Below are 27,637 nucleotides of genomic sequence, written 5' to 3'. Positions count from 1 at the left end.
ATGTTATTTTTGGAAGCGCTCAGGCTTCGCATCCAGCTCTGAAAATGCTGCAGACTCAGGGTTTCTATCTCTCTGCTTGGGAACACCAAGGAATCCTCTTCCAGCTCCCATGAATAATTGTATAAAAGATGATGGAGCAGCGTGTCATGTGCCCAGACTGGCCAAGCCAAGCCTGTGCCGGCAGCAGGAAGGTGGTTGGCACTGAGCCCTTTACCCAGGATGAGGCCTTTCCCAGGATGCAGTAACCAGAGGGGAAGAGGGGTACAGGGGTGCCACCATGCTCAGCACCCAAGGGGACACAGAGACCTGGCATCTTTGGGCTCACTGTGCCACACTGCTGCTCCTTCACCTGGGAAAAGGAGCCAACAGAGCACCTGGCATCCTGTCCCATTGGAAGTGGATGCCCTGCTGCCAACCCCAGTGGGTGATGGCAAGGCTGGGGACAGGCAGGGCAGAGGACAGGGTGCTGTGGCTGGTGCAGGGGGACCCTCTCCCCTCATCCTCCTCTCCCTGCCCTTCCAGGCAGCTCTGCTGTGGAAGTCTGGCATGTTCCCACCCTGTTCCCAGGGAAGTGGGAAGGTGGGTGCCATCACCCCACAGCCCTTCCCAGCTGCCAGCAGTCCCACCACTGGAAGCAGGAGCACCCACATCCCCAGCCAGCATGGCTGTTCCCAGCCCAGAACACGGCCGGCATGGGGGGGATGGACTGGGGGAATGGGGTAACTGGGATGTAAGAGCCAGGGAGATGGGCTGGGGAGGGGAGTGGGGCTGGGGAACTCTGCTGGGTATCTGGGGGAACTCGACAGTTGGAGCTGGAAGAACTGTACTGAGGAACCAGACTTAGGGGAGCCAGCAGTCAGGCTGGGGAACTGGGAGCACTTGGCTGATGGAACTGGGGGAACTGGGCTGGGGAACTGGGAGCACTGACTAGATGGAGCTGGGGGAACTCAGCTGGGGAACTGGGAGGACTGGGCTGCCTCTGACACCTCCCAGCCCTGCTGGCCCCAGTCTGGCTGCAGAAATGCCCATTTCTGACACCCCTTCCACTTCGGGGTCTTTCCATACACCCCGGCTCCCCTAAACCCCATCCCTTCACTCCCAATGCTTATCCCTGCTCCACCCTCCTGCATCTTCCAGAAGTGTGCAGTTAAATCAGGGATTCAGTAATTCGAGTAATAAGCCCAATGCTTCTCAAAGAAAAAACTATTTTTTTTCTTTTAATCAACTCCTTGGTTTTATTTTTCTCCCTAAAACATGCCTTCTCAGCAGCCCAGTTTAACCCAGGACACGCAGCTTGTGGGAGCCTGTGGAAGCGCTGGAGTGACGCCGCAATGCGAAACCGAGCAAGCGGCCGCTGGGACAATGGAAGGAGTGGGGAGAGACGGGGGGCCTGGGGGTGGAACAAAAACAGCCGGAGGCAAATCCCGTGGTGGGAAAGGCGGCAAATCCCGGGCCAAGGGTTGGGCTCGATGATCCTCGGTGGTCCCTTCCTCGGGCGCGTCGGCGCAGCGCCCCCTGCCGGACCCCGCCGGCCACTGCCCCGCTCCCGTAGCTGACGTCGTTTGCCCGGCATGCCCCGGGCGGGCCGCGCTGCGGCGCCCTCGGGGATTGTAGTCCGCGGGGGCGTGACAAGTGCGGCGCGGGGGGCAGTGGGAACTATATTTCCCAGCATACCTTGCGCGCCGCCCACAGCACTGCACCGGAGTGCCGGCGGCCGCCATCTTCATCAGCCGGCTGCAGCGGCGGGGGGGGGGTGGGTAAGGTGCAGGCGGCGCGGCACGGGCAGCCAGGGGACCATGCTGGCCTCTCTGGCGCTCCGCCCGCCGCCGCAGAGGCTGGCGCGGCTCCTCCGGGCTCGGCCGCGGCTGTCACCGTCACGGACGGCCGGTGGCGCGGCGGCGGCTGTGGCCGACGGGACCAGGCCGCGGCTGCTCCAGGCTCTGGCCGCCAGGGGGCGCCGCAAGCTCGCGCCACCGGTGCTGCCGCTGCCGGGGGGGAGGCTGCAATGGCGGGTCCCGGCCTGCAGGGGGCCCGAGGGGGCAGCGCGGGGTTGCCCCCCGGCAGCAGGGCCCGGCCCGGGGGGATCCCCCGGAGCCAACGTGCCAGGCCCGGGCACGGACCCCCTGCAGCCCCCACGGCCACCCCCCACCGGCCTGGCCAGCAGCAGCCGCCCTGTGCCGGGGCCGCCGCCCAGCCTCGTGCCGCCATCCCTCGGGGGAACGATGCCGCGGCCCGGGGATGCGGAGCAGCGCGGCTGCATCGCGGGAGACCCCGGCGGGCATCAGAGCGGAGCCGGGAGCTGCCCCCCAGCAGCGGGGCTGCCCGTCCTCATCGCCGCGCTGGCCTACTGCTACCTGCGGGACCGCCTGTCCAAGGGTGACTATCGCTGCTGGGGGTGTGCGGGTCCCTCCCTGGCACGGAGCTGCCTGCTGGCACTGACCTGGGGAGCTTCCAGGGGACGGGTTATTCCTGATGCTTCGGTGCCTAGAGGGCTGCAGGAGAGCTGGAGAGAGACTTTGGACAAGAGCCTAAAAAGACAGGACAAGGGGCAATGGCTTCCCACTGTCAGAGGGCAGGGTTAGATGGGATATTGGGAGGAAATTCTTCCCTTTGAGGATGGTGAGGCTCTGGCACAGGTTGCCGAGAGAAGCTGTGGCTATCCCATCACTAGAAATGTTCAAAGCCAGGTTGGATGGGGCTTGGAGCAACCTGGTCTGGTGAAAGGTGTCCCTGCCTATGGCAGGGGAGCTGGAACAACATGAGCTTTAAGGTCCCTCCCTTCCCAAACCATGCCTTTTCCCATCTCCTAGAGCTGGGTGCTGCCCTTCTCCTCTTTAGCCAGGAGATGTCATTCTGAGCCTGTGGTAGGAACTGACTGGCCCTGCTGTGGTGTCTGGAAACCTCTGTCTGAGGCTGTGACAGGCTGGGGTGACAGTGCACCCCACAGCCCGCTGCTTGCAGGGTGTTAGGACGGGGGTCTGGGGTCAGTCGGCAAGAAGGCGAGGAGCTTGGGGGTAACCTGCTTGCAGGAATAGCCCCGTGCTCCCTGGGTGAGAGCTGTGAGCTCAGCCTCTGCACACCCCAGGGTGGGATGTCCACTTGTGTGTCCCATGCCGACTCCTTTTCTTTCTGCATTTCAGAGGATGCTTTGCTGGAAGCTGCAAGGATCAACAATGTTTTGGAAGTCAACAGGTGAGCAGGGTTGAGACATGTGAGAACACAGTGTGCCAAGGGCTGGGAAGGCAGGAAGTTCTGTCAGCACGTGGGGAAAGAAGGGGCTCGTCCTCTCTACCAGCTGTTCCGTCACTCGTTCTTGGGACAAAGCAGCAGGGCTGGCTGCTTCCAGCCCTTCTGGGGTGCTCACCTTGCTATCTCAGATCCAGAGCAGGTGTGGAGGGGTGGTGAGCATCATCACCTGTGGAATGGGAGGTGGGTTGCAGATCCTCCTGCCGAGAGAGGACCAAGTGTGAGGCTGTGCTGTGCAGCAGGTATGAACATACCCCTCTGGGCCAGACCCCGCAGAGGCTCATTTGTGTGGGTCTGTCTCTGAACAAACAGCGTTGTGTGCCCCTCAGCCTGAGCCATGAGGTCTCCAGGGGCTTGTCTCCTACAAGGAACACAGGAGAGAGCCCTGCCCAGCCAAGGAAGTCAGGGAGGTAAGTGGTCGGGTGACCAAAGGCATACCTGATAGGGAGTGGAGCGTTCCAGAGCTCCAGCCTGTGGCAAAACGCCTCTTGTCACTTGTGCCTCTTGTGTTGGCTGTGCCTGCCCTGTTGGAGTGATGCCATGGCACCTTTCAGTAGTGTCTGGCAGCATCACATTCCCTGAGGTGGTAATAAATGAGCTGGTTTCTCAGGCCCATCATGTCACCAGTCCCAAGGAGGCGTGTTCCTCCTGTGGCCAGACCTCTGGGGAGGGACTCAAAGGCTCCCTGTATGGTTTGTGAGCAGCAGTTCCATGTCACTGACCGATGGCTACAGGCACTGTCAGGGACAAGTTCTGGGACTGTGGGAAGAAAACAAGTCTCCTTGTAAATGGGAAGAGAAGTGTGAGAACCTTGGAGCTGCTTATTGAGCAGAGCCTGGTCCTTCTGCCTAACCTCTCTCAGAATCCTAGAGGTTTCTCAGGCCCCAGGTGCTGCCATCAGCTCGTAAGGAATTCAGATTTTTTGGTAGCCTGGCAGTTTGTGTGGGGTGGGAAGAGACATTGCTGCTCTCCTGTGTACACCACACAAGTGTGTGTCTCTGGCTGAGATCTCCCACCCAGCACAGGCACCTGTGGGAGGTGGGAGCTGCTGTCCCTGTGTAGAAGGGAAGGGAGGAGATGGAGAGGGAGGGGAGAGCCCTCCTGGCCTGCAGCCAAGGGATATTCCAGCCAGTCTCCTGGATCTCAGATGAAGCAGCCTGGCTCTGCTGCACCCCAGGGCTGAGATCCGGCCTAGATCAAGGGCCAAAGAGGATACTGGTGTGCAGCTAATTGGCACATGTGTTCTGCTGCTTGTAATTGCAGGAAGCTGCTGCTTAGGGTTGTCTGGGTGATTTGTGAGCCTGGTCAGGCAGAGCAGCTCTGTGCTCCCACTGGTCAGGGCAGGGCTGGTGGCTGTACACCATCCTGCACACCCTCAGCCTCTCCTTTGTTCCTGTGCTCTGTCACAGAATTACAGAATTGTTTGGGTTGGAAAAGCCCTCTGAGATCATCAAATCCAATCATTCCCCAGCACTGCCAAGGCCACCACTAACCCATGTCCTCAAGTGCCCCATTCACATGGCTAAAACCCTCCAGGGATGGGAACTCCTCCACTGTCCTGGGCAGCTGTGCCATGCCTGGATAATCTTTTCCATGAAGAAATTTTTCCAAATATCCAACCTGAACTTCCTGTGGCGCAACTTGAGGCCGCTTACTCTCATGCTGTGACTCGTTACCTGAGAGAACAGGCTGACCCTCACCTGGCTACATCCTCCTGTCAGGGAGGTGTGGAGAGCAAGAAGGTCTCCCCACAGCTCCCTCAGCCTCTCCTCTTCACAGCTGTGCTCCAAACCCTTCCCCAGCTCCATTCCCTTCTCTGGACACACTCCAGCACCTCATTGTCTGTCTTGCCGTGAGAGGCCTAGAACTGCATACAGGATTTGAGTAGTGAGTCAGGCTTTGGTTACTTGGAACATCTGATCATGGGAAGGCACTGTGAGGAGTAGGTGAGCCTTTACAGGAGCAGGTATCCTGTGTTGTACCTGTTGGAGCATTTTCTCTCACTGAATAACTCTGAGTGTTATGCCTGAGGCTCAAGGGATGCTTGAATGCTTTTCAGGGTTAGCATAGATGTCGTGCCGGTGGCTCACGGAGCATGGTGGCCTCTGGCCACCAGCCAGCACGTATCTTATCTCTGTTCTAAACAGCTGTGAGACATCTTTAGCAGTGATAGTGAGGGCAGGTTGGAGACAGGATTGGGAGATGATTTATAATTACATTTATTTCCATTGCTCCATGTTTGTGAGATGCTGGGCCTGCATTTGTCTGTGTGTATCTGAGTTGACAGACACCTGGGTTTTTAGGATAAACAGATGTTTTTCCTGTAAATGTCCCCTTTAATCTTTTCTTCTAAATGACCAAATTATCCAGGGTTAGGTTTCAGTGGAAGTTTTGGCACTGCTTATTGAGTTTGATTTGGCTCACAGCCCTGGGAACTCAGATACAACAGCCCAGATTTCTTCATGTTGATTGTGAAGTATCGGGGGAGACTTGCGTGTGCTGTGTTTTCCTGTACTGGATAACTGGAAAACTGCCCTTTCTCCATGCATCTTGGTATATTTTGGCCTCCCAGGACTGTTGGGATTTGCACACTGAGTCACAGACCAATATCTCTGCAGTCGTCACCCAGGTGGCCACAGGAGACAGGAGATCTCGTGCTTCTTTCCAAAACAGTTTTAAAGCTTTAACTATCCCTTTCTCTGGAAGCAGACACCAGCATGCCTGGATGTGTGGGAGTTTCTGTGTGTGTGGAATACATCTGGGAACCATCATGTGGTTAATTGCAATTAGTGCAGCTGTTAATCAGCAGGGCTGAGTGTAGGATAGTCTCATGGAGCAGCTCTGGGTTTGGAGGAGAAGAGTCCACCAGTGTTAATGTGGCCTGTACAACCATGGGAGCAATTATTCCCCTTCCCTCACAGCTTAGGAGCACCCTGGGAGATGTCAGGCAGCAGGTTAAAAACAGATGCTGAGTGCTGTCTTACACAGCACATAAACTGACTCTCAGTGGATGCGAGGGAGTCTGACCCTGGAGTTTGCATCTGTGCAGAGTGAACTGAGCAGGTAACAACGTGTCACCTGGAGGTGTATTGTCACAAGGTGGTGTATTATGCTCAAATCCCTCTGCAAACAGTGATGACTCACATTCTTTTCCTGCCTGTCTGCTGCTGCCCGTTGCCAGAGCCAGGCTAGCAGCCTGGTGGGGTATTTTTCCAAGGCACAGCTCAGCTGTTGCATTGGGGTGATTGTCTGAATCAGGGTTCCTCTGTGTGAGGCTGCACATTCTCCTCCAGACCTGGTGATGCCACCTGTAGGATCACTGAAGGGTTTAGGTTGGAGGAGACCTTAAAGCTCACCCATTTCCACACCCCTGCCATAGGCAGAGACACCTTCCACTAGACCAGGCTGCTCTAAGCCCTACCCATCTGCGTCTACCCTACACCCCACTCTGTGCTGGTCCGCATGTTTTCACGGAGCACAGCGGTGTGTTGTTGGCCCTGGGAGGATGGTGAGAAACAGCCGTGAGCTCTCTCCAGAAAGACAGCAGTCACATCAAAGGGATTCGAACAGCTTGCTGTGTCCTCCTGCCCAGGCAGATCCTTTCCCTGGCCTCTAACAGGAATTTTGCTTTCGTGTTCTGAGCTACTGTTAGGTTTTTCTTCCCTCCTTCTGCAAAGCGGAGGGCAGTTCCTGAGAGGGTGGGCACATCTGAGGCTGCCACCCACCCTGCAGTTAAACAGTGACATATTGGGACAGGGCTGGGGGAAATGGTTAAGAGGCCAAGGGGAGCAGAAGCTATTGTTGTTGCAAAAGTTCAAGTTTCCAGCTTCCTCTTCCTCCACCTGTCAGGAGGGAGTGCTGGGCATGCTCCCAGCACTGAGCACAAACTCAAACATGCCCTCTGGGCTCAGCAGTGTCAACGAGTTAGTCACCCAGAACCCCAGCGGCGGGGTGAATAGGAGGCACATCTGTCCGGGGGCAGTGGGGGGAGAAGGCTCGTCGGCTGCTGACGTGGGCTCTTTATCTCTTCTGCTGGGATCAAAGTGCTGAAGCTTTGGGAGCTGCTGTCTCGAGGTAAAATAGGCCGTGTGCACAAAGCAGTGGGTGCTGCTCTGCCTGAACTCCTCCAGCAAATTCCAGAGCAGACAGTGATGTTCCTAGAATCAGGGAATCACAGAATGGTTTGGGTTGGAAAGGACTTTAAACTTATCCAGCTCTAACCCTCTGCCATGGGCAGGGACACCTTCCACTAGACCAGATTTATCTGAAATCCTTAAAATAAAAACACACCCCTAAACAGAAACAGATTCAGGGTTCTTCCTCTGACTGGGTCATGAATCACAGAATCCCAGAAGGGTTTGGGTTGGAAGGGGCCTCTAAAGGTCATCTAGTCCAATGCCCTGCCATGGGCAGAGACATTTCGGTGGCATTGTTGCAGTCAAGGAACAGTTTGTCATTTGAGAAACACTGAAAATGGTGCTAATAGAGCTGTATCCATATGAGATACTCCTTAGGAGGTAAGAATGAGTGTCCTGGATCTTACTTGGTTAAAATGTGGATAAACATCCAAAACATTGATCAGAGGATTTATTTAATTAAAATAAAATACTCCTACTGGTAAATACATTTGGCTGTCTGGGATCTGAGCAGTGGTCGTGGCTTTATCGATTGTCATATCATTAAATCAGGCGGGGAAAAATTAATGATGGGCCTGAAGACCCTGAACGTAAAGTTCAGTTGTCTGAAAATCTGTTAAGTTGTTGAGCATCTTGCAATGATTTAACAAAAGGAAAAAAAAAAAGAATCCAGCTCCTAAATGAAATGTCAATGTATATTATGGTAGATGATGTGATGCAAGTAATTCTCACACTGGGCTCTGCAATGTGGCATTCCAGATGCTTATGATGATCTAGGTTCCTGAATGGAAAGCTACTTGACTAATTCTAATACCCCTGCTCCAAGTCTATAACCAGATCCCACAGCAAAGACTCCAGCATCCTTCCTGTTGGTTGCACGATGGTTTAACAGGTTTGACTGCAGGACTAAGGTCTTACATCATTATTTTTTAAATTGAAGATAATTCATTGTTCAGTGTGTCTGTAGAGAAAAAAAACCTTCCAGTGAGTTCACAGGTATTTTTCCGTGGCTTCAAAGTGCCTTAAGAATCCTAAAATCACAGAATGGCAGAATGGTTTTGGTTGGAAGGGACCTTAAAGATTATCTAGTCCCAAGCCCCTTACCATTTCACCCCACCACTGACATGGGCAGGGATAACTTCCACTAGCCCAGGTTGCTCCAAGCCCCATCCAACCTGGCCTTGGACACTTCCAGGGATGGGGCAGCCACAGTTTCTCTGGGCAGACTGGATATTGGGAAGAAATATCCATCCCTGTGGCTGCCCCATCCCTGTAACTGTTCAAGGCCAGGCTGGATGGGGCTTGGAGCAACCTGGTCTAGTGAGAGGTGACCCTGCCCATGGCAGAGGAGTTGGAACTGAGTGATCTTCAAGGTCCCTTCCAGCTCAAACCCTTCTGTGAAATGTTAAAATTCATGACATACGAAATTAAGACTGAACCTTTAGCAGCAAAGTGACCCAGTGACTGGGGAAAGGTGACCAGGATGGTCTGTTTGCCCATTTAATGTAAATTTATATCAATACTATGGCCAGGTGCAAATGGGGCTGATACTTTGTGAATTGCATTAATTAAACCTCATTGAAGATGTTAATGAGCGGTAGGGGTTGGGCCTAATGGTTTTAATTATCAGGCAAAAGTTCTCAGCCTGAAGGGTTCTGAGTGCCTCCATTCTAGCTTAGCTGATGACTTCTTATCTGTGGAGGTTCAGCACTGGGGTGCCCCTGCCCCTCCTGGGTTCCTCTGTCAGGCTGCCACTCCTTTGTGGTCATAGATTCCTGTATTTCCTGGATTTTCTGTGACTATGAGGCTGTCACACTGATGCACTGTCGGAAGGGGCTGATGTGAATAGTGCTGCTTTGAAAGGACTTTCAAATGGCCAAGTAAATACAGTGAAATTCAGAAATAACTGGGACACATCATTCTATGCCCCTCCGAGAGACAAGTGGAAGGGGCTTGTCCATGGCAGTGTCTGGGATGAGGCAGCTGTGGCGCTGGTGGGAACGGCTCCTCAGGGTCTGGGGGAGCTGGGTCTGGAGCTGGTTCCTGCAGTGGGTGGCAGCGAGCGAGCGGTTTTCAGGCAGAGGGAGCAGCTCCCTGTGCTGCGCAGAGGACACGGCACACATGGGAGCACAGATGGAGCCGTGGTGTGGATTTCTCCCGCAGGCAGTGTCCCTGCAGCCGGAGCAGGGGATGGTGTGACCGGCAGGGGCCGTGTGTCTGAGCCAGGCTGGCTTATCTCTGTTGTGAGTGCAAACACCTCTGTAAGCAGAGCTGCAACAGGAGCTGATCTCTACAGATAGCAATCTGCCAGCCCCTGTATGTCTGGGAACATCCGGCCTCACCGGGACAGAAAGCCTGGGGGATGCACAGGGGCATTTCTGCTCTCAGCCTTCTGCTGCCTGGGAGTGCTCTTCAGGCAGCAGAGCTCTTAGCATTCACTTGCAGGGATGAGGTGCTTGCAGAAGGAGATCCAAACCTGCCACCAGGCTTTAGGCTAATCATCATTGCTTTCCATCCTTGCTCTTTATCACACTACTGGGAGGTTCTTCGGGTATTTCACTGCGTAGAAAAAGAGAAAAGTCTGGTCTGAGAAGGATTCTACATGAAAATTTGTTCCTCTACTACCATGTAGCATCAAGTATCAAACTGTTTTGGAGCAAGGACCTGCTGGATAGTTCATTATCGTTAAACTTTTAAATTGTAACCCTGGTAGAGAGAGCATAAAACAACTGTTGATGCTATGATTGCTTGCAGTTTCCTGAATCACAGTTGGGAGCTACAAATGAAGGCTGCCAGTTACGATTCTGTGCTTTCAGCTATTAGATCTCTGTCCAAGTGCCCAGTGAACAGTTAGAGCATCCAGAACCAGGGCACCAGTGCTGGCCACCCCTTATATCAAAAAAGGGTGGTCATATTGTCCACCCAGACCCATTACCAACCTATTGTACCCGCACTTGAGTCAGAAGAGCTCACCAACACGCTTCTGTGTAGAGCTTGGCTGAAGCCATCTGCCAGTTGGCTCCTATGTCCCAGTCTTAGTCAAATAGGGCAAAAAGTTCAACTGGAGGGGAATACAGGCTTTTTATTCGGATGATGTTTGTCTGGCTGTTTTTTCTGGTCAGTTGGAACAACTGTATTTCAACTGTGTTCAAGACTTGAGCCAAAGCTTAAACAGTGGTATGGCTGGTTGAAAATAACTTTATCATCTATTATCATATCATTGAAAGATATGTATTTGGGTTTGAGGAAGCTTCAAGACCATCTTGTTCCAACCCCAACTGGCACAGGTTGCCCAGAGAAGCTGTAGCTGCCCCCTCCCTGGAAGCATTCAAGGTTGGATGGAGCTTGGAGCAGCCTGGGCTAGTGGAAGGTGTCCCTGCCCGTGGCAGGGGGAGCGGAATAAGATGATCTGGAAGGTCCCTTCCAACCCAAACCCTTCTGCGAATCATTCTGTGATTCTATGACTTGAACATGCAGGGCTCAGAGTTTAACTCAATTTAACTTGAGCACTATAAAATTTCTGTCTGAATTCTGAACTTCCCTTCTTCCTTGTGGTCTGCAGAGAGAACTGTAATTTTATGCTGTCTGGGTTCAGTACTTGTTTTAGGATGATCTAAATTAGCTGCTGTGAGAACCTCTCCCTTCCTACTATCTTGTAAAGGCTGAGACATGCTGGTGACATGAGCTTTGGAGATCCACTGAGCTGCTTCTGAAGCCTAATGGGTGCTCTGCTGCCGAAGGATCCAAACATCATTGGAATTTGGGTTTATCAGCTTTGCTGCTGATTAATTCTTCAGGAATTAGACTGAATAGAAGAAATAAATAAAAAATTAAAAAATTATAAAGAAAACAAGATGTTGGCATTGCAGCTTCTAAAAGGACTGGGCTTGTCACCTGGATGCTTGTTTCACTTTGGTCAGCTGTGAGAAACTGGATTGATTCGACTTCGTGTTGGGTCTTCTGGGCTGTGCTGGAACAGGCGCCTGCACAGTAAAATATTCTGCTTTCCCTCATCAAGTCTGGGATGCTTGGGATACTCTCCACGTGGCTGCTTCCTGACCATGTCTCTCCCCTCTCCAGGTTGTTGCAAGAAGGTGCGGATGTGAACGCGAGGCACAGGCTCGGCTGGACGGCTCTCATGGTGGCAGCCATCAGCAGGAACTCCAGGTATGTGTGTCTCACATCCTTGCTGAGGCACTGCAACCCACAGCGAGCTCCCATAAAATTTGGGATGTATTGTGGAGCTTAACCCAAGGGAGCTTGTCACTCCTGCTGTGCCAAGTCTGTGGTGTGAGGGATCAGGGCAGGCTGCTCCACAATACTGGGGATGTGACGTCTGAGCTGATGGTGTCATTCCACAACAGCTCTTAGGTTTTGGCCTCTGATGATCCCGTGCCCATGGGATGTCAGTGTGGTGGGTAGTCGGACACCCCACCATCCAAAATCGCTCCTGTAAGAACTGTCATGTCCCTCCTCACTGGTGGGACCATGGCTGGGACTTTCATCCAGGCCTTTCTGGAGCAAAAAACCTGAATGCTGTGCCCTTCTCTGCAGTTCCCATGATGATCACTCTGCCTTCTTGTAACCTTTTAGAGACACTCTCAAATATATTCAGTCTACAACTAAATTCAATTAGTTTTTTTTTTTTATTTAAGGAAAAAAAGGGGAAAAGAAATCCAATTTTGGAAAACGTGGGACAGACGGGAGAATGAGCTTTGATGTTACAACCTCTCAGGGATGCTTTACTTAGTCACAAGTTCATAAGCAAAAAAGCCTAATTACTTGGGAAAACACAGGATTAAAGCAGTGCACAAAGGCTGAATATCCGCTCTCGGGCGACACGATTCCAATCCGTGTGCTGAGTTCGTGTGTGGTGCAAACTTTGATGTGTGCCATGACAAGCTGAAAGTCGTGACCTCCTCGGGGAGCTCCTTAGGACAGGCCCAGAGGTGGGGGCTTGGGGCTGTTTGTTTAACTTTGATGTCCGAGCAGCAACAGGCCCCGTTGTTTGCCCGTCCGCAAAGGGACGGGCTCGGGAGCCTCCCACCTTTCCCAGTGGACAATGGTCAGCAGCGGACTGTGACGACTGTTGACCATTCCGAGTGACTGGTGGAGCAGAACAGGGCTTCCCGAGTTGCAAAGGCTAAGAGGAGGCAGGGAGAAAGGCTCTTCATGGGACCTAAAATTGGACCTAAAATCAAGTGGAAATACTAATGAAAACATCTCTGCAGTAAAAAACATGCAGATCCTAGACTGGTCCCTGCTGAGAGGGCAGAGCCATCACCACATCTGTCTTAGTTGTGTACCTGGCCAAAAGAAAAACCTTTTGACTATGTTGGGCAAATTCTGTTTATTTTTCCCACATTTTGGATGAATACTGACTTTAACTGAAAATTTAGAAGTCCTTCAGTACCTGAAGCACAGTAGGACTCGTCTCCATACAGCAGAAGGGTAATTCGATATGGTTGAACTTTTCCCGCATTAGTGATTGTGATTCTGTCCTTTAGGGAGGCAAACATAAATGCAAGCCAGACCTACTCCTGGTATAACAGCTCTGGAATTGTGCCAGGTGAGGTTTTGGCCCTTGGTCCTGTTTCTAGCATTGTAATGTCCACAGTGGGGACTGGGAAATGCAATGAGCTTGAACACGACCACAGAGGGTTTGAAATTCCCTGCGTAGTCCATAGGGTGAGCTTTGTAACCCAAACTAGACATTGTGCCTGAGGTAGACTGGGGAGAGGAGGCACTAGGATGCTGTATTGTCTTGTTTTTAGTGTTGTCCCTCTGTAAAATGTGATTCTCTAAATCTGCTTTCTTTAGCCACAGCAGCTGATCTAATGGAATCACAGAATCATGGAATGGTTTGGATTGGAAGGGATCTTGAAGCCTGTTCAGTCCCACCCCCCTGCCACAGGCAGGGACACCTTCCACTAGCCCAAGTTGCTCCAAGCCCCATCCAACCTGGCCTTGGACAGTTCCAGGGATGGGGCAGCCACAGCTTCTCTGGGTAACCTGTGCCAGGGCCTCACCATCCTCGCAGCCAAGAATTTCTTCCCAATATCCCATCTATCCGTGCCCTCTGTCAGTGTGAATTCATTCCCCCTTGTCCTATTGCTATCTGCCTGTGTAATCTGCCCAATCTGTGGATTTGAAGTTGCTGTGACTTTTTGTCCTTAGTCCCTCAGGCCAGCAGGCTCTGGAGAGGTGAGCTGGGGCTGTCCCTGGCTCAGAGATGGCAGGACCTGCAGGTACTGTTTACCCACAACAAGACCAAGGTCATTCCAATTTGTTTAACTCCCTGGCTCTCTCAGCACTTCCACTTTTAAGGTTGCTGATACCTGCACAGGTTTCTCAGCACGACTTTGGAGGGCTGGGATGCTGGGAATTGAGATGGGTGTTTTCAGCTAAGAAAAAGGAAGCTTTCAGCCCCAAATTACTGCCTTTCCAAATATGTTTTTCAGAGAAGAAAGATATTTTCGGTCTCCACTGTACTGCTGGAGATTTCTGTAACCTGTCCTTTAGCTTTGTCATGTTTCCCAATTTTCACAGCCCTCACTCTTCCAATTAGCCCCAGTCCATATGTTTGATTTAATTCCAGAGGCACTGCTTTAATGATTTCTGTCAGTTGCCATCAGCTACAAGATGAAATCCCATGTGCTGGAAGGCAAGTTTAGGGTCTGTCGTTTCTTTTTACAACAAAACAATGGTCATTTTTTTCCTCCCAGAAGTGTCTTGTATGCAAAACGTGGCCAGGCGTTGTTTTCCACTGTGTTCTCACAGATAGGGGAGACTACTGCCTAGCTGTGAGTGGAGATACATTGGTGGGTCTAGTGGAGAAGTACATTTAGGGTTCCATTTTTTTATGTGAGAGGTAGTGATGGTTGAAATTCCTTGGCTCCATGAAGATAATAGGGGTTGTAACTGGGTTATGGGCTAAAGACATAGCAGCTGTGACCATGTTAACAGGAGCAGAGGAAGGTTTATGTTGTAACTTCCATTGCTGGGGGAATTTACCATAGCTTTGGCATATTTATAGTAATTAAGCTTTAAGAAAACGCATACTGAGGGGTTTGTGCATTTGTTAAAATAAGCAATACAACTATCATAAATATAACCTCAAAGCAGGTAGGACCTTAGTTGTGTGTCTGTGTTTTGTAGCATAGTGACCTTTTCTTTATCCAGCTACTTCAGTTTTTGTCGTTTCTGCAGAAATAAAACGACAGTGAAATATTGAGTCATCCTCTCAACCGTCTCTGAGGTAGAAAACTGCTTGTGTGGAAAGGGAAATTAAGACATGGAGCATCATGGAAGCTCTGAGTCCCAGTGGGATGAATTTGAGTAGTTCTAAAAAACACTTGAATCTGCTTCTGCTTCCATTGCACAGAGGTGGAGTCAGCACTGCAGGTGGTGTCTCACCAGAGTGAAGCAGAGGGGCAGAAGCCCTCACTCACCTGCTGCCCATGCTGCGGGGTCAGCCCAGGATACAGGGGGTTCTGGGCTACCAGCACACTGTTGGGTCAGGTGAGTTTTGTCTTCTTGTACATCTCTGGGGCCTGTGCCTCCTCCACACTTGCACTGAAGGTGCTGTGTGAATGTTTTATACTGGTAATAAGAATTCCTCACACACAGTGGTATTCTAGGGGGCTTGTTCTGAGATTGGTGAAGGGTAACTGATCTAGAGCAGTTCCTTGTCTACAGGCAGTGACATGATGAACTGGCGCAGTCTTGTTATCTATATTAGGTACATACATCTGTTCCATGGGGTTTTTTTCACTCCTTTCACTTCAGGCAAGTCATTCAGAGCTGTCTGCAGTGGAGCTGGAGAAATATCTTGGGTGCCTTTGGAAGCAGATACGGCCAAGTGTGTCGCCTGTCAGAGGGCTGAGGAGCTGGACATGGGTTTCAGCCGTGATGGCAGGACATTTGGAGGGCTGAATCCTACAGGCTGGAGCATTGGTTTTCAACCACTCCCTTTCTGGGTGTTTTTTATGAACAGTGTCCATTCAGCTGTTCCTGCAACTGTTCCCCACACCACTGCCTTGTGTCCCCATTTCAGACCTCCGGGGATGAGTACCCCTCTTTTTAGGGATTAATGGTATATAGTGTCCTGTAGGTCAGGCACAGTGAGATATTGTTAGTTTAGCAGGTTCCTGCACCTCTCCAAACCATGGAAATGGCCTTTCTGCTTGTTTTTCCAGGCAGGGAGCAAGGTTTTTCTGGATCTCATAGTCCCTTTTTATTCTTTTTTGAGGAGTCAATCATTTTCATCTAGGTCAACCTAGATGAAAGATGTGGTGGTCAAACCACCACAGAGCAAGGGAATGCTGTGGCTGCCTGACTTTCTGTGCCACAAGTAGGTGTGAACATGTTCCTGGGAAGGCACACATCCACATTTAGCCTCATCCAAGGGGAAAAAAAGGAGCGGACAGGGGCTGGAGTGCAAGCAGCGGCTCCTCCCAGCCCTGCTGAGTTTTACACAGCTAGGATATAGCCACACAAGCATCTTCTTTGTGTCTAGGCAGGACCTGTGGCTCCTGTGAGAGCTCAGGGCAGCCGCGTATCAAAGCCCGCCCAGGCAACTGCATTGTGCCGATGACTTACGGTCATGGAGATCGCCGGGCTTCTTGGTTCACCAACCCCAGCTGCCGGTGCCTTGGCCCAGGCACAGTGTCTCTCTTGATGCAGCCCCAGTCGCCTCCTGCCATCTTGTCATTGATTTCCCACCCCCTGTATTGTATATATGTATTTATTTATTGAACAATATGTTGGTCCAGCCATAACAAGCAGAAAGCACTTTCCCAATCGATTGAACTGCCCAGCCAACTCCAGCTCAGCACTGCCCTCTGAGTCATCACCAGGGGCAATTCAGAATTATATTCACACTGATGAATAGGCTCTGCCTCTAATCCAATCAAAACTTGATCAGCAAATTAAAACTCAGCTTGTTGAGGCTGTTGAGCACAGGTGAGTTATGAGGGAGGCTGGAGCAGCCCAGCCAGCCATTGGTGACCTGCTACTTCTAGGTTCTGGCGTGGGGTGCTGTTCTGCCCAAATGCCTGGCAGCAAGGTGTATTGGCCAGAGAATCCGCTGTTTAAAACTCACTCATCACAGGATAGTTTGTGTTTGGAAGGAACGTTACAGCTCATCTCATTCCAATTCCCCTGCCATGGGCAGGGACACCTTCCACTAGCCCAGGTTGCTCCAACCCCCATCCAACGTGGCCTTGGACACTTCCAGGGATGGGGCAGCCACAGCTTCTCTGGGCAACCTGTGCCAGGGCCTCCCCACCCTCACAGCCAAGGATTCCTTCCCAATATCCCTTCTAACCCTGCCTGCTGTCAGTGGTAAGGTGTTCTGCCTTGTCCTGTCCCTCCACCTCTTGTCCAAAGTCCCTCTTCAGCTCTCTTGGAACTCCTGTAATCTCCTGATTTTGCAAGTCACTTCCATGTTCCAGGGACATTCACATCCTTTACGCCACTGAATGCAGTTTTCCTCTGCATTTTGATGGCGCTCTTACCTCTCCTACAGCCTAATTTGCTTGAATGTCCCATTACCTGCAAATTGGATAGGTACAATCAATAGTTGTGATTCCAGGAACGTCCAGCTGATGGAGGAGTGCCTTGAGGGATTGGCACATCCCAAAAGCAGGAGATGAGATTGAAAGATGATTGGAGAGGGAGCCTGTATATGTGATGTGTTGTTACTAGACCAGTGCCAGGATTTTGGAAGAGCAGAGTTTGCCAGGAAGTGATTATCTGTGCTTATTAAACTTGAGCCTTCCAGCTATGGTAAGAGCTATGGAAATGTTTCTTACTGTGGGGTGAATATAGTGCAGAGGGTAGTTCATAGAGAGGGCAGAGCAGTTCTGCCATCATTACCCACCACATCACTCTTATACCACCTTGCATGTAGCAGCTGTGGTCCTCTGCTCAGCTTCTCACAGAAGGTCACTGCCCAGAGAATGCTGAAGGTGTAAGCAATGGATGAAGAGGAAAAGGCTTCCTTAGTGTCCGAGAGCACACAGGGGTAATATCTGATGGAGTGCCTGGGAAGAACATTCATTTCTATATAGTCACTGAGAGCAGGAAAGGAGGATGGATGGAGTTATCAAGAAAATGATAAGTTGTCCTGTGTTACCATATGACTCACTCGGTACCTGAAGCTCACCCATGGGCTACAAGGTTGTGGATTGAAGTGCTACAATGGGACTTGGGATCATTTCCCTTAAAATGAGGCACATCCAGGGATGTGAAGATATTTTAGCCTCTGAGCTAAAATTGAAGTAGAGGGATCTCTTTGGTGGTGACAGCCATAGGAATGGGGTCCCAGACGGGTGGGACCGTGTCAGAACCTGTACTTCTAAGGACTTGAGTGATCAGAGAGTCAGCTCCCTTGTGGGGACATTGGAAGACCTGATGCAAGGATCACAGTAAGTCAGCTGCTAGGGCAAGATTGTCAAAGGCTTAATTGAGGTACATAATTTTTTCCCTCAGAGGGTTGTTCCACCCTGGCACAACTGCCTAGGGCAGTGGGGGAGTCCCCATCCCTGGAGAGATTTAAACAGTGTATGGAGATGGCCCTTGGTTTAATTGTGGCCTTGGCAGGGCTGAGGGAATGGTTGGACTCGATGGTCTTGGAGGGCTTTTCCAACCTGAGCAATTCCATGATTCTATCTCCTACCCCTTGTCCTGGTGCTGTGCTCACTAAAGGTGACTCTGGACATGGTAAGGAGCGCACTGGTGCCAGTAAGGACCCAGCCTCTATTGCACCGTCCTCAAAGAATAAAATAACCACCTCTGATTCTGCTAATGCATTTATAGGGTAAATGAGAGAGAAGCTTAAGTTAAATTCCAGATGTGACTTGACAGGCCACAGCCCGCAGATATGTGTCAGTCACGCTGCGGCACACGGCGCTGTCAACCTGTGAGCTGTGTCACTGGTGATGAATGCTAACAAACGAGTTACCGTCTAGTTGTCATGGGAAGCTTGAACCAGGGGGAAAAATTAAGAATTAACTGGCTTCAAGCTGCTTTCAGAAGTGGTGAGAAATCTAATTCTGGCCTGATGATTGTTTGGGTTCAGAAGCAGAGATTGAGGACTTCCACACCAAAACTGCCTGGACAATGTGTGCTGTGTGGTTCTGTCCTGCTGCAGCTTCTTCATAATGTGCAGCATTTGCTGGCAGCCTAAAATCCAGCCGTGTGATCCCCAGTACTGTGGGAGCAGGACAAGGGAGAGCATTCTGCTCCTCTGCTCCGCTCTGGTGAGATCCCACCTGCAATGCTGCCTCCAGCTCTCTCAGCCTGTCTCCACAGCAGAGGTGCTCCAGCCCTCTGATCATCTTCAGGGCGTCCTGTGGACTGCTTCCTGTGGAAGTTGTTTGCACTTTTTGTGGTAGTAGGATGGCACCAATATAGGTTACAGTAATTTTCCTTCTTGCAGGGATGAGGATGACCTTGGAGCCAAGATCTGCATCTGTGAATGTGCCTTATGCTCAGAGCACATCTATGTGCAGGTCTCCTTGGGAGGGCTGCATATCCAGTGCCACCTGTTCCTTCAGTGCCTCCCCCATCTTGTTCATTCTAAAATATGCTGGTGGAGTTCTGTTTGTTGAAATATTCAGTTATGATTGTGGTTTCTTAACAATATTAATGTTCCTGGGAATGTTTGAGGAGGGCTTTCTGAGCACTTCCCAGTCTCTGAAGGACTTTAATTCCTCATATCCTACTTCTGCCTTACTTTCCTCCTGTTTTGTGACAGTGTGGTGAAGGCCCTGCTCACAGCTAATGCAGATCCAAACCTTGGGGATGATTTCAGCAGTGTGTATGAGATTGCCAAAGAAAAAGGCCTCCACTCCTTGGAAGGTAAGATAGTTTATGTACAGCTACCAGCATTTGCTTTTCAGGTCCCAAAATTTTGTTTCTTTGTGGGGTTTTTTTTAGAGCTTGCTTCAGCTTCCATTTAAATGCAAAGTAGCTGATGGTATGTGGGTGAGTGTGTGTCTAAAGAGGAAAGAAACCTTATGTAGATGGTATGTAGAAGCAATCTTTCAACTTCCCAGAGGGAAATTGGTTTTATGTGGCCAGAACATAATACAAAGCCATAGATAGGAATGTATCCCATTGACCCTCATGCAGCCATGTGCTGGAAAAGGAGAAGGGTTTAAGGCAGTGTGTTCCACCAGCAACTTTAATCCCGATCTTATCAGGAGATAGAAAATGCAGAAATTGGCCAATTGAAATAAAGCTGAATGATGTAACTGGTTGCAGTGACTGCTGCTGGATTTGGGCAGGCATCAGTGCCAGCTCTCTGCCTTGGAAGCCTTTCCATAGAAACAAGGACATTTTCTGCAGAGTCATGTCATCTCATGATTATTCTTGGGGGATTCCTCAGGTTCCAGTCTCCCTCGTTCATTTTCCCCATCACTGTGATGTTGATGCAGACTCAGAATCACAGGATCATGGAATGGTTGAGGTGGGAAGGGACCTCTAAAGCCAATCTGGTCAAACCCCATGCCATGTGCAGGGATACAATCTATTAGACCAGGTTGCTCAGACATTTGCTTTGTTTATTCAGATTAATTTAAATTTCCCAGACTGTTTCCACTTCTAATGATGATAAATGGTGGTTACATTTTTGGGGTTTGTGATTATTGGTGGAATCTCAGGAGGGAATGTCTGGATTCTCAGTGCCCAGCTGTGCTTTGGAGCAGCCAGCTGCATGTTCAGGCATGCTTCTGTTCTCCAACCTGGCAGGAATGCTGACAGGACTCAACCCTCCTAAAATTCCCAGTCTGTTTTCTTCCCCATTCCAGAAGCCTTTTCTCCATCCGAGCACTGTGCTGACCTGCTGACCTTGCATCTGAGCTGGAGGACCATGGGATGTGTCCCAGTCATCCCCACTGCCCTGCCAGAGCCCAGCCAGTTGCTGGGACTCTCATTCCCAGGGATAGCTGCAGCCACAGTGGCTGCATTTGTGTGCTGTGACCTGCTTGGAAGTGAAACCTTGTCCTAGCTGCACTAAGGGAGGAAGCCACACAAGTTGTGCAGGGCCTCACTCTGCCCTGTGTAATTTCCAGAGCCTGAGTCACAGAGTCATGGAATAGAACTGTGGAAGTGTTTAGATTGGAAAAGCCCTGCCAGACCATTGAGTCTGACCATTCCCCAAGCACTGCCAAGGCCACACTGACCCATGTCCTCAAGTGCCACATCCACAGGGCTGTTAAGTCCCTCCAGGGATGGAGACTCCCCCACTGCCCTGGGCAGCTTTGCCAGGGCTGAACAATCCTTTCTGTGAAGAAATTTTCCCAAATATCAGACCTAAACCTCCCTTGGCACAACTTGAGGCCATTTGTTCTCATCCTGTCCCTTGTTCCCTGGGAGCAGAGCGTGACCCATTCCCCCTGGCTCCCCCCTCCTGTCAGGGAGTCGTAGAGAGCGAGAAGGTTTTCCCTGAGCCTGCTTTTCTCCAGGCTGAACCCTTCCAGCTCCCTCAGCTACTCCTCACCAGTCTTGTGCTCCAGACCCCCAGCTCTGTTGTCCTTCTCTGGACACCCTCCAGCACCTCAGTGCCTTTCTGGTTATGAAGGGCCCAGAATTGAACCAGGATTTGAGGTGTGGCCTCAGCAGTGCCCGGCACAGGGAGATGTCACTTCCCTTGTCCTGCAGCCACACTATGGGTGACACAACCCTGGCTGCCATTGACACATGGTGACATTATCCACTGGCCTGTCTGTGCTTTTGTCTCAGTGCTAAGAGACGAAAGCTCTATGAAAGCCTAATGAAGGTGTAATATTTGAACCTTTCATAAAGCATAGGTTGAGTTAAGAAGATGGATCAGTGCGGTGACAGCTTTGACAGGGCGTTATTTTATATTTTTAAAAGCTCCCTGCTCTCACCTCTCACTGTGACCCACCCGTGCAGCAGACCTGCTCCTTGATGGGAGGGAGAGCATGCATAGATCAGATCCCTATAGCAGGGATTGCAAAATGTATGAAACAACATTAAAAAATGAGCAATGGAATGCCAATACATAATGCATGTACATAGACTTTATTTAAGACAAAGTATATCAACCAAGAAAGTTAATTGTTTTTGTCTGCTTTCATCCCTCTATAATGTTATATATTTTGGGGTGAAGAAAAGATAAGGCCACTCCATAAGAAGTTGCATTAATTCTTTGGTTGACATGTTTTATTAAAAAGAATAAATTCAGTTGCATTTTTAAGAAGAGAGAGAGGGAGAGAGAAACTGCCTTTGTTTTTTCCCTTTTTTTTTAGACATTTACATATTTCGTGTATAAATATTTTTTCATAAAAACATCCAAATCGAGAGGGTATGCTCCACAACCACTGCACAAAATATATTACAGACATTTATATGGATGGCAGGAAGGGAGACAGAGGGCTGAAAATTTCCAGGCACCTAGTGATTGATGGTGGACGAGGCTTCCCCTGACGCTTTATTGAGTTTCCGATGATTATCTCTCTCGGAGACATTTTTTACGGATGACGGCCGAGCTGTCACAACGGACCATGGGGGAAAAAACCCAACAATAATAACACTTTAATCTCTTTACTGCACTGCTCCCTAGTATCTCAGATTCATCTTCCCTGACGCACGCAGTTCATTATCCTGCTCCTCCCTGGGTAGGAAATGACGACAAATAAATAAATATACATACTCACCCTGTGTGCTTGGAGAAAGGACCCAGGGAAGGAAAGGAGCCAGGGCATTAATTGATCTTCCTGGAGGGACTGCGGTTCATTAGCAGAGATGCTTGGCTCAGACAGCATCAGGTATTCATCACAGTGTTTCTCTCTTCTGAACTTTTCAAATCTTCTGGAAATCTGTCACTGGTTCTTAGGAGGGACCGTGGAGATGTCCCCACGGGCCACCCACTTTCCAGCCCCACTTGCTTTGCTGTGACAAAGTATAAGGTGCTCAGAGCACTTGGAAGTTCTCCCTGTCCCTGAACCTGGGTTTGCTGAGTTTTGGGTGCAGACTCTTTCACCAGGGAGCTGGGCACACTTCCAGGAGCAGAATTTGGCCCACTGGGTGAGTGATGTTTATTTGTTAGGAGACAGCACACACCAGCCCCACTGTCATTCAGGCTCTGTGGTGGGGCTGAGTGCTATGGTACTTCCTCTGGGCAACATGTGCCAATGCCTTGTGACCCTCATAGGGAAGAATTTCCTCCCCATATCCAATCTTACCCTGCCCTCTTGCAATTTGAAGCCATTCCCCCTTGTCCTGTCTCTATCTGCCCCTGTAAAAGTCATTTTCCCTTTTTTTGCTGATGACTAGAGCAAAGGACTTAAAATCCAGGTTTTCTAAAGCTTGACCCTTAGACCAGCTACAGGAGAGTATGGATGCTGCAGACCCTTCCTGCAGAGCCATGCCCTGCCCAGACTCATGGGCTGCTGGACACTCCCAGGATCAGAAATTTGCTTGAAGGTCAAGCCACAGCAGGGCAGCATTCTCTTCTCTCACAGCTTCAATTCTGTTTGCTGAAATAATTATTTAGATAAGATATTGGGAAGGAATTCTTGGCTGCGAGGGTGGGGAGGTCCTGGCACAGGTTGCCCAGAGAAGCTGTGGCTGCCCCATCCCTGGAAGTGTCCAAGGCCAGGTTGGATGGGGGTTGGAGCAGCCTGGGCTAGTGGAAGGTGTCCCTGCCCATGGCTGAGTTTTCATGCTTTGTTCCCTACAGTCCTGGTCACCCGGGAGGACGACTTCAGCAACCGTCTGAACATCCGAGCCAACTTCAAGGGCTGCACAGCTCTGCACTATGCTGTGCTAGCTGACGACTACCTGACAGTCAAACTGCTGCTGGATGCAGGTGAGTTTTGTAGTTCCACCCAGCTCTCGGGCCAGGAGCACTTCTTCTGAGTCAGCCTGTACCACAGAACTGTGGGGCTCAGACATGGGCCCAACTGTGTCACTGTTACAGTTAGGTGTGATTTACTGTTTGGTTTGATCTCTTTACTTTTTAGTTGCTGTGTTCCCATTCATCTCCAGTGGTTTTTCTCATGTACTTTTATTGGCTGTTCTCAATGATCTTAATCACTGAGTCTTCCCTTCCCTTCTGCAGTTCAATGGCCACAGAATCATAGAATCCTGGAATGGTTTGGGTTGGCTTAGAGATCATCCAGTAAACAAGGCATGGGATAGGTGCTGGTACCCACATAAAATGGTGGAGGCTTAAGTACTGTTGGTACCTGGGCAGCTCTTGTGAGAATTGGTAGGAATTACCTTGTGCAGTTATTGGTCCTCATAGTTAAATCACAAAGCCCTTCTCCTCATGGATCCTGCTTCACTCTCTTCTCTTGTATACTCACCTGGGCAGCCTGTTCAATTCTTGACTGTCTTTGTGGGGAAAAAGCTCATCAGCACTAGTGGAGTAGAATAAGAAGGTGCATTTAGCTAACAGAATAGAGATGTGCTGTCATGACAACTGTTTTTATATGTACCCTTCTGCTGCTCCTTCCCAGGATGACATTTGTGACTCTGTTATGCAGTTCTCCAGAGCTGGCTTCTGCTTAGTGTGTACCTGCACCTGCTCAGTGCTCTTACCTTAGCACATTGCTCCTCAGACCACCAAGCTGCTCTGTTCAGCTTTCTTCTAGACTCAATGGCCTTTTTCCCCATCATTCCTCCTACTCCATCAATTTCAAGTTATCCCCTCCCTGCAAAGGTCACCAAGGTCACCTCAGAATGAGCCTGACGCAGCAGTGCTGTGTCTGCTCTCAGGTGCCTGCTGCCAGGTGCAGCACCAAGTGGCACAGCTCCAGCCTGGCCCTGCCAGAGACAGAGTCACTAGAGTCTGACTGGCCAGATGCTGATTTTTGCAAAAATCTGAGGAGTGTTGTCGTCTGCATGGTGTGGGCATCTCAGGAGTTAATTCTGGGTAGATAATGGTATGACATGCTCACAGTAAGGTTCATTCCTTAAGAAAGCAACTAAAAAGATAATGGAAAGTAGCATCTGTGATGGCTAAACATCCCCAGAAGGGATAAGAAGTAGTAATTGTGGGAACATTGAACCTTGATACTCATCTGTATCATATGCTTGTTATCTTTCACAAAGAACAGAAATAGAAAAATACAAGTAAAAGACTGTGATTCAGTAGCACTGAACTCCAGGTCAGGGTTTCTCTGGGAGCCTGCCACATACCAGAACCCCAGCTCCTAGCCATGAATTAACCCAAAAACAAAGCCACTGAAAGAAAACCTATTGCAAAGGCAGTGTTCCTCAGGGATGCTTGCAGGGAAGGGAGATGAAGAAGCAGGCAGCTGCTATGGAAGCTGTGGGAGTGCGTGGACGTGGTGGCTAGGAAATGTTCAGACAAAAACACTGGCCCATGTGGCATCCAGCACATTTGTCTGACGTGGAAGACTCCTTCCATGTTCCCAGCACAGGTAGGCACTGCATGAACTCAGAACCCAGCAGGATCCCAGAGCATCAAACTAACTGCATGTGATTCTGCAAAAATACCTCCTTCTCATTTCTGCCTTGAAAAATCTCTGTGCACAATCTGTATATTATCAGTTCATTGAAAGTACCAAGGCAGCTCCTTGGTTTTAGTAAGTACAGGTAAAATATGGGTGCAAGTAAGTGAAGGTGGCACTAAAAAATTTCTCCATCCTGAATAAATCAATGCAAGGAGTAAGTCCAGCTTATTTCTCCAGCTGTGCCCTGCTCAGCTCCCAAAGTGCTATTCCAGTCCAAGCCTCACTTCACAGAGAGGACTGTTCTTTTTGTTCCAGAGCTGTCTCTGTATCTGTCCTGGAGCCACTACCATCTCTGTGAATGTTCCCTTCTGTGCCCAGTGCTCACAGAGAGTTCTTTGTTTGGCAAAGTATCTCAGCTCGAAAGAACTCACTTGAATCTTAAAAAAAAAAAAAAAAAGCATTTAACAATCTGTGGGGCTGTGTTTGTTTGGGTACAACTGGAGGGATTGTATAAAATCAAAGTGAAAATTCAGAATTTAGCCAGAAAATGTGATGGTCACTCATCACTGTTCCATTCTTAATCCAGCCCCACGGAAATCCTACTGGATCAGGTTCAAGAGTCTACACTAAGAGTTTGTTTCCAAGTGGCAATCCTCATCTTGTAGAGACATGAACATGTCCTGGTGATTAGATCCTGGGGGCAGCAATCCACCAGTGGGAATCTCCATCCAGGGATGATGTGAAAGATCCTGCTGGAGCCCTAGTATGATTCTGGAGCTGAGTTTACAGCATTCTTCAGATTAATCCTGGTTCACCATCCACAATACCTACTTCCCCTTTGCAGTCATGATTAGGATGAGGATTTATGAGAATTTATGAGGATTTGCTAAATGTAATAAGCCTCCCTTTTCTATCAGGTGGACTCTGAGCTGCTGGGGTGACAGCGGACCCTTCCCTGCCCTTTCAGCAAGTTTTGAATGCTGGAGTTGGATTTCCCAATGGGCATATGACATGAGGATTTCATGGCATTGACTGGGGGTGTTCCCCTCCTCCTGGTTCCGTGGGATAACAAAGCAGGGGATCCCTGCCTCCTTGTCAGTGTAATCTGGGATGAATACATGGCTGAGGGTCTTGGTGTGGAGATCGAACATCGCTCAGGCCTTTGTGAGGGTAATGTCCCTATGCTGCCATTGACACTCATGCACAGGATGGCTCCTGGTTGCTGACATAGAACAGGCTCCCCTTGCTCTCTCTCTACACCTGCCTTTTACTAACTCTCCATTTACTCTCCCTCACACTTCCCTCGCTGGTGCCCTACCCTCGGGCCAAAGCCATTAACCGCCCAGCCCCTCACTGCTCCAATCTCCCCCCACCCCGCTGTTGTTTTTTAAGGGAAGCCCCCATGCACTTACCCCTCACCCCATGTGTCTGGCCTTTTGTGACCCATTCAGTGACTTGCTTGACCCCTCCAGGACCTTATTGCCCTGTGGTCAGCATGTGTGTGCCCAGCAGACCGCGAGACGAAGTGGCGGCTCTGTTGTCCTTTTGGGCAGTTGTTGGTGACATTTCACAGTCCCCTGACCTGAGGTGACACCATAAATATCGGTGTTAAGGGAAGGGGTGGGTGGGCACTCACAACTATGGAGTGCACCAGTTGCTACTGCAGGCACGATCGATTCCAGGGGCTTTGTGTTTGGCTTGGAGGAAGGCAGGCAGGGTCACCAGCTCACTGGTGACAGGAGTCTCCTCGTTTTAGAGGGAGCTTTTATTATGTCAGTATTTAAATGAAATAGCCAGTATTAAGAGGTGCTGCTTTCTGCTGGCAGTGGGGTAACCCTTCTGTGGAGCCCAGCCACCATCAACCACCCTTCTACATCTGGTTCTGCTTCAGAACCTGAAATGCAGGGAGCTGGAGGAGCTCAGGGAGGCACTGATTCATGAGTCCAGAACAGACCAGAACCATGGAGATCCTCCGAGGGCTGGAGCCCTTCTGCTCTGGGACAGGCTGAGAGAGCTGGGGATGTTAACCTGGAGATGAGGAGACTCCAAGGAGATCTTAGAGCCCCTTCCAGTGCCTGAAGGGGCTCCAAGAGAGCTGGAGAGGGACTTTGGACAAGAGCCTGGAGGGACAGAACAAGGGGAAATGGCTTCCCAAAGCCAGAGGGCAGGGTTAGATGGGATACTTGGAAGGAATTGTTGGCTGTGAAGGTGGTGAGGCCCTGGGACAGACTGCCTGGAGAAGCTGCGGCTGCCCCATCCTTGGAAGTGTTCAAGGCCGGGTTGGATGGGGCTTGGAGCAACATGGACTGGTGGAAGGTGTCCTGCTCGTGACAGAGGAGGTGGAGTGAGATGAGCTTTAAGGTCCCATCAGCCCAAACAATCCTGTGATTCTGTGATAGAGACCTAGGAACAGCACTGCTGCAGCTGAGGGATTTACCCGGCAGGTAAATGACCCTCCTCCCAGCATGCGATGCTGTTCACCTTTCACCAGCTTGTGCTGCAGTGAGCTGTGGTAACCATTCAGTAAATTAAAGCTACACTAAAGAAAGCATGGAAGAGGATGCTGCAGGAACTGTTGTGGGCTGGAGCTTATGAAGTGCAAAAGCAGAATATTGTGAGCACTTCCTCCCGTAGGCATCTGAGAAATTGGGCACAGGAACAAGTGTAGAAGCAGGGTTTTCCTGGTGGTTAGCAGCTTAGCTGTCATTTTCCTTGGATCTCAAATTGCTTTTCCAAGTGCTTTTCCATGGTGTGTTTGGTATGTGTGTCCCTGCAGCAAGGGCTTGGCTGAGCTGTCATCTG

General features: G+C 50.3%; 1 protein-coding gene across 1 annotated transcript in view; it reads left to right on the top strand.

Moving 5' to 3' along the window:
* The first annotated feature begins 1,796 nt into the window (after positions 1-1,796).
* CLPB (ClpB homolog, mitochondrial AAA ATPase chaperonin) overlaps positions 1,797-27,637 on the top strand; it is a 52,765-nt gene continuing 26,924 nt past the window's right edge. The window contains exons 1-5 of the mRNA XM_027888242.1: positions 1,797-2,376; positions 3,141-3,192; positions 11,463-11,549; positions 19,144-19,247; positions 23,095-23,223. Of these exons, the coding sequence (XP_027744043.1) occupies positions 1,797-2,376; positions 3,141-3,192; positions 11,463-11,549; positions 19,144-19,247; positions 23,095-23,223 (952 nt within the window). The remainder of the gene's footprint in view (positions 2,377-3,140; positions 3,193-11,462; positions 11,550-19,143; positions 19,248-23,094; positions 23,224-27,637) is intronic.

The sequence above is a fragment of the Empidonax traillii genome, unplaced genomic scaffold (assembly GCF_003031625.1).
Source record: "Empidonax traillii isolate 1590-97213 ecotype Southwest subspecies unplaced genomic scaffold, ASM303162v1 scaffold236:size2090792, whole genome shotgun sequence".
In the NCBI taxonomy this organism is placed as follows: Eukaryota; Metazoa; Chordata; class Aves; order Passeriformes; family Tyrannidae; genus Empidonax; species Empidonax traillii.
This window is presented reverse-complemented; position numbering and strand designations above follow the sequence as displayed.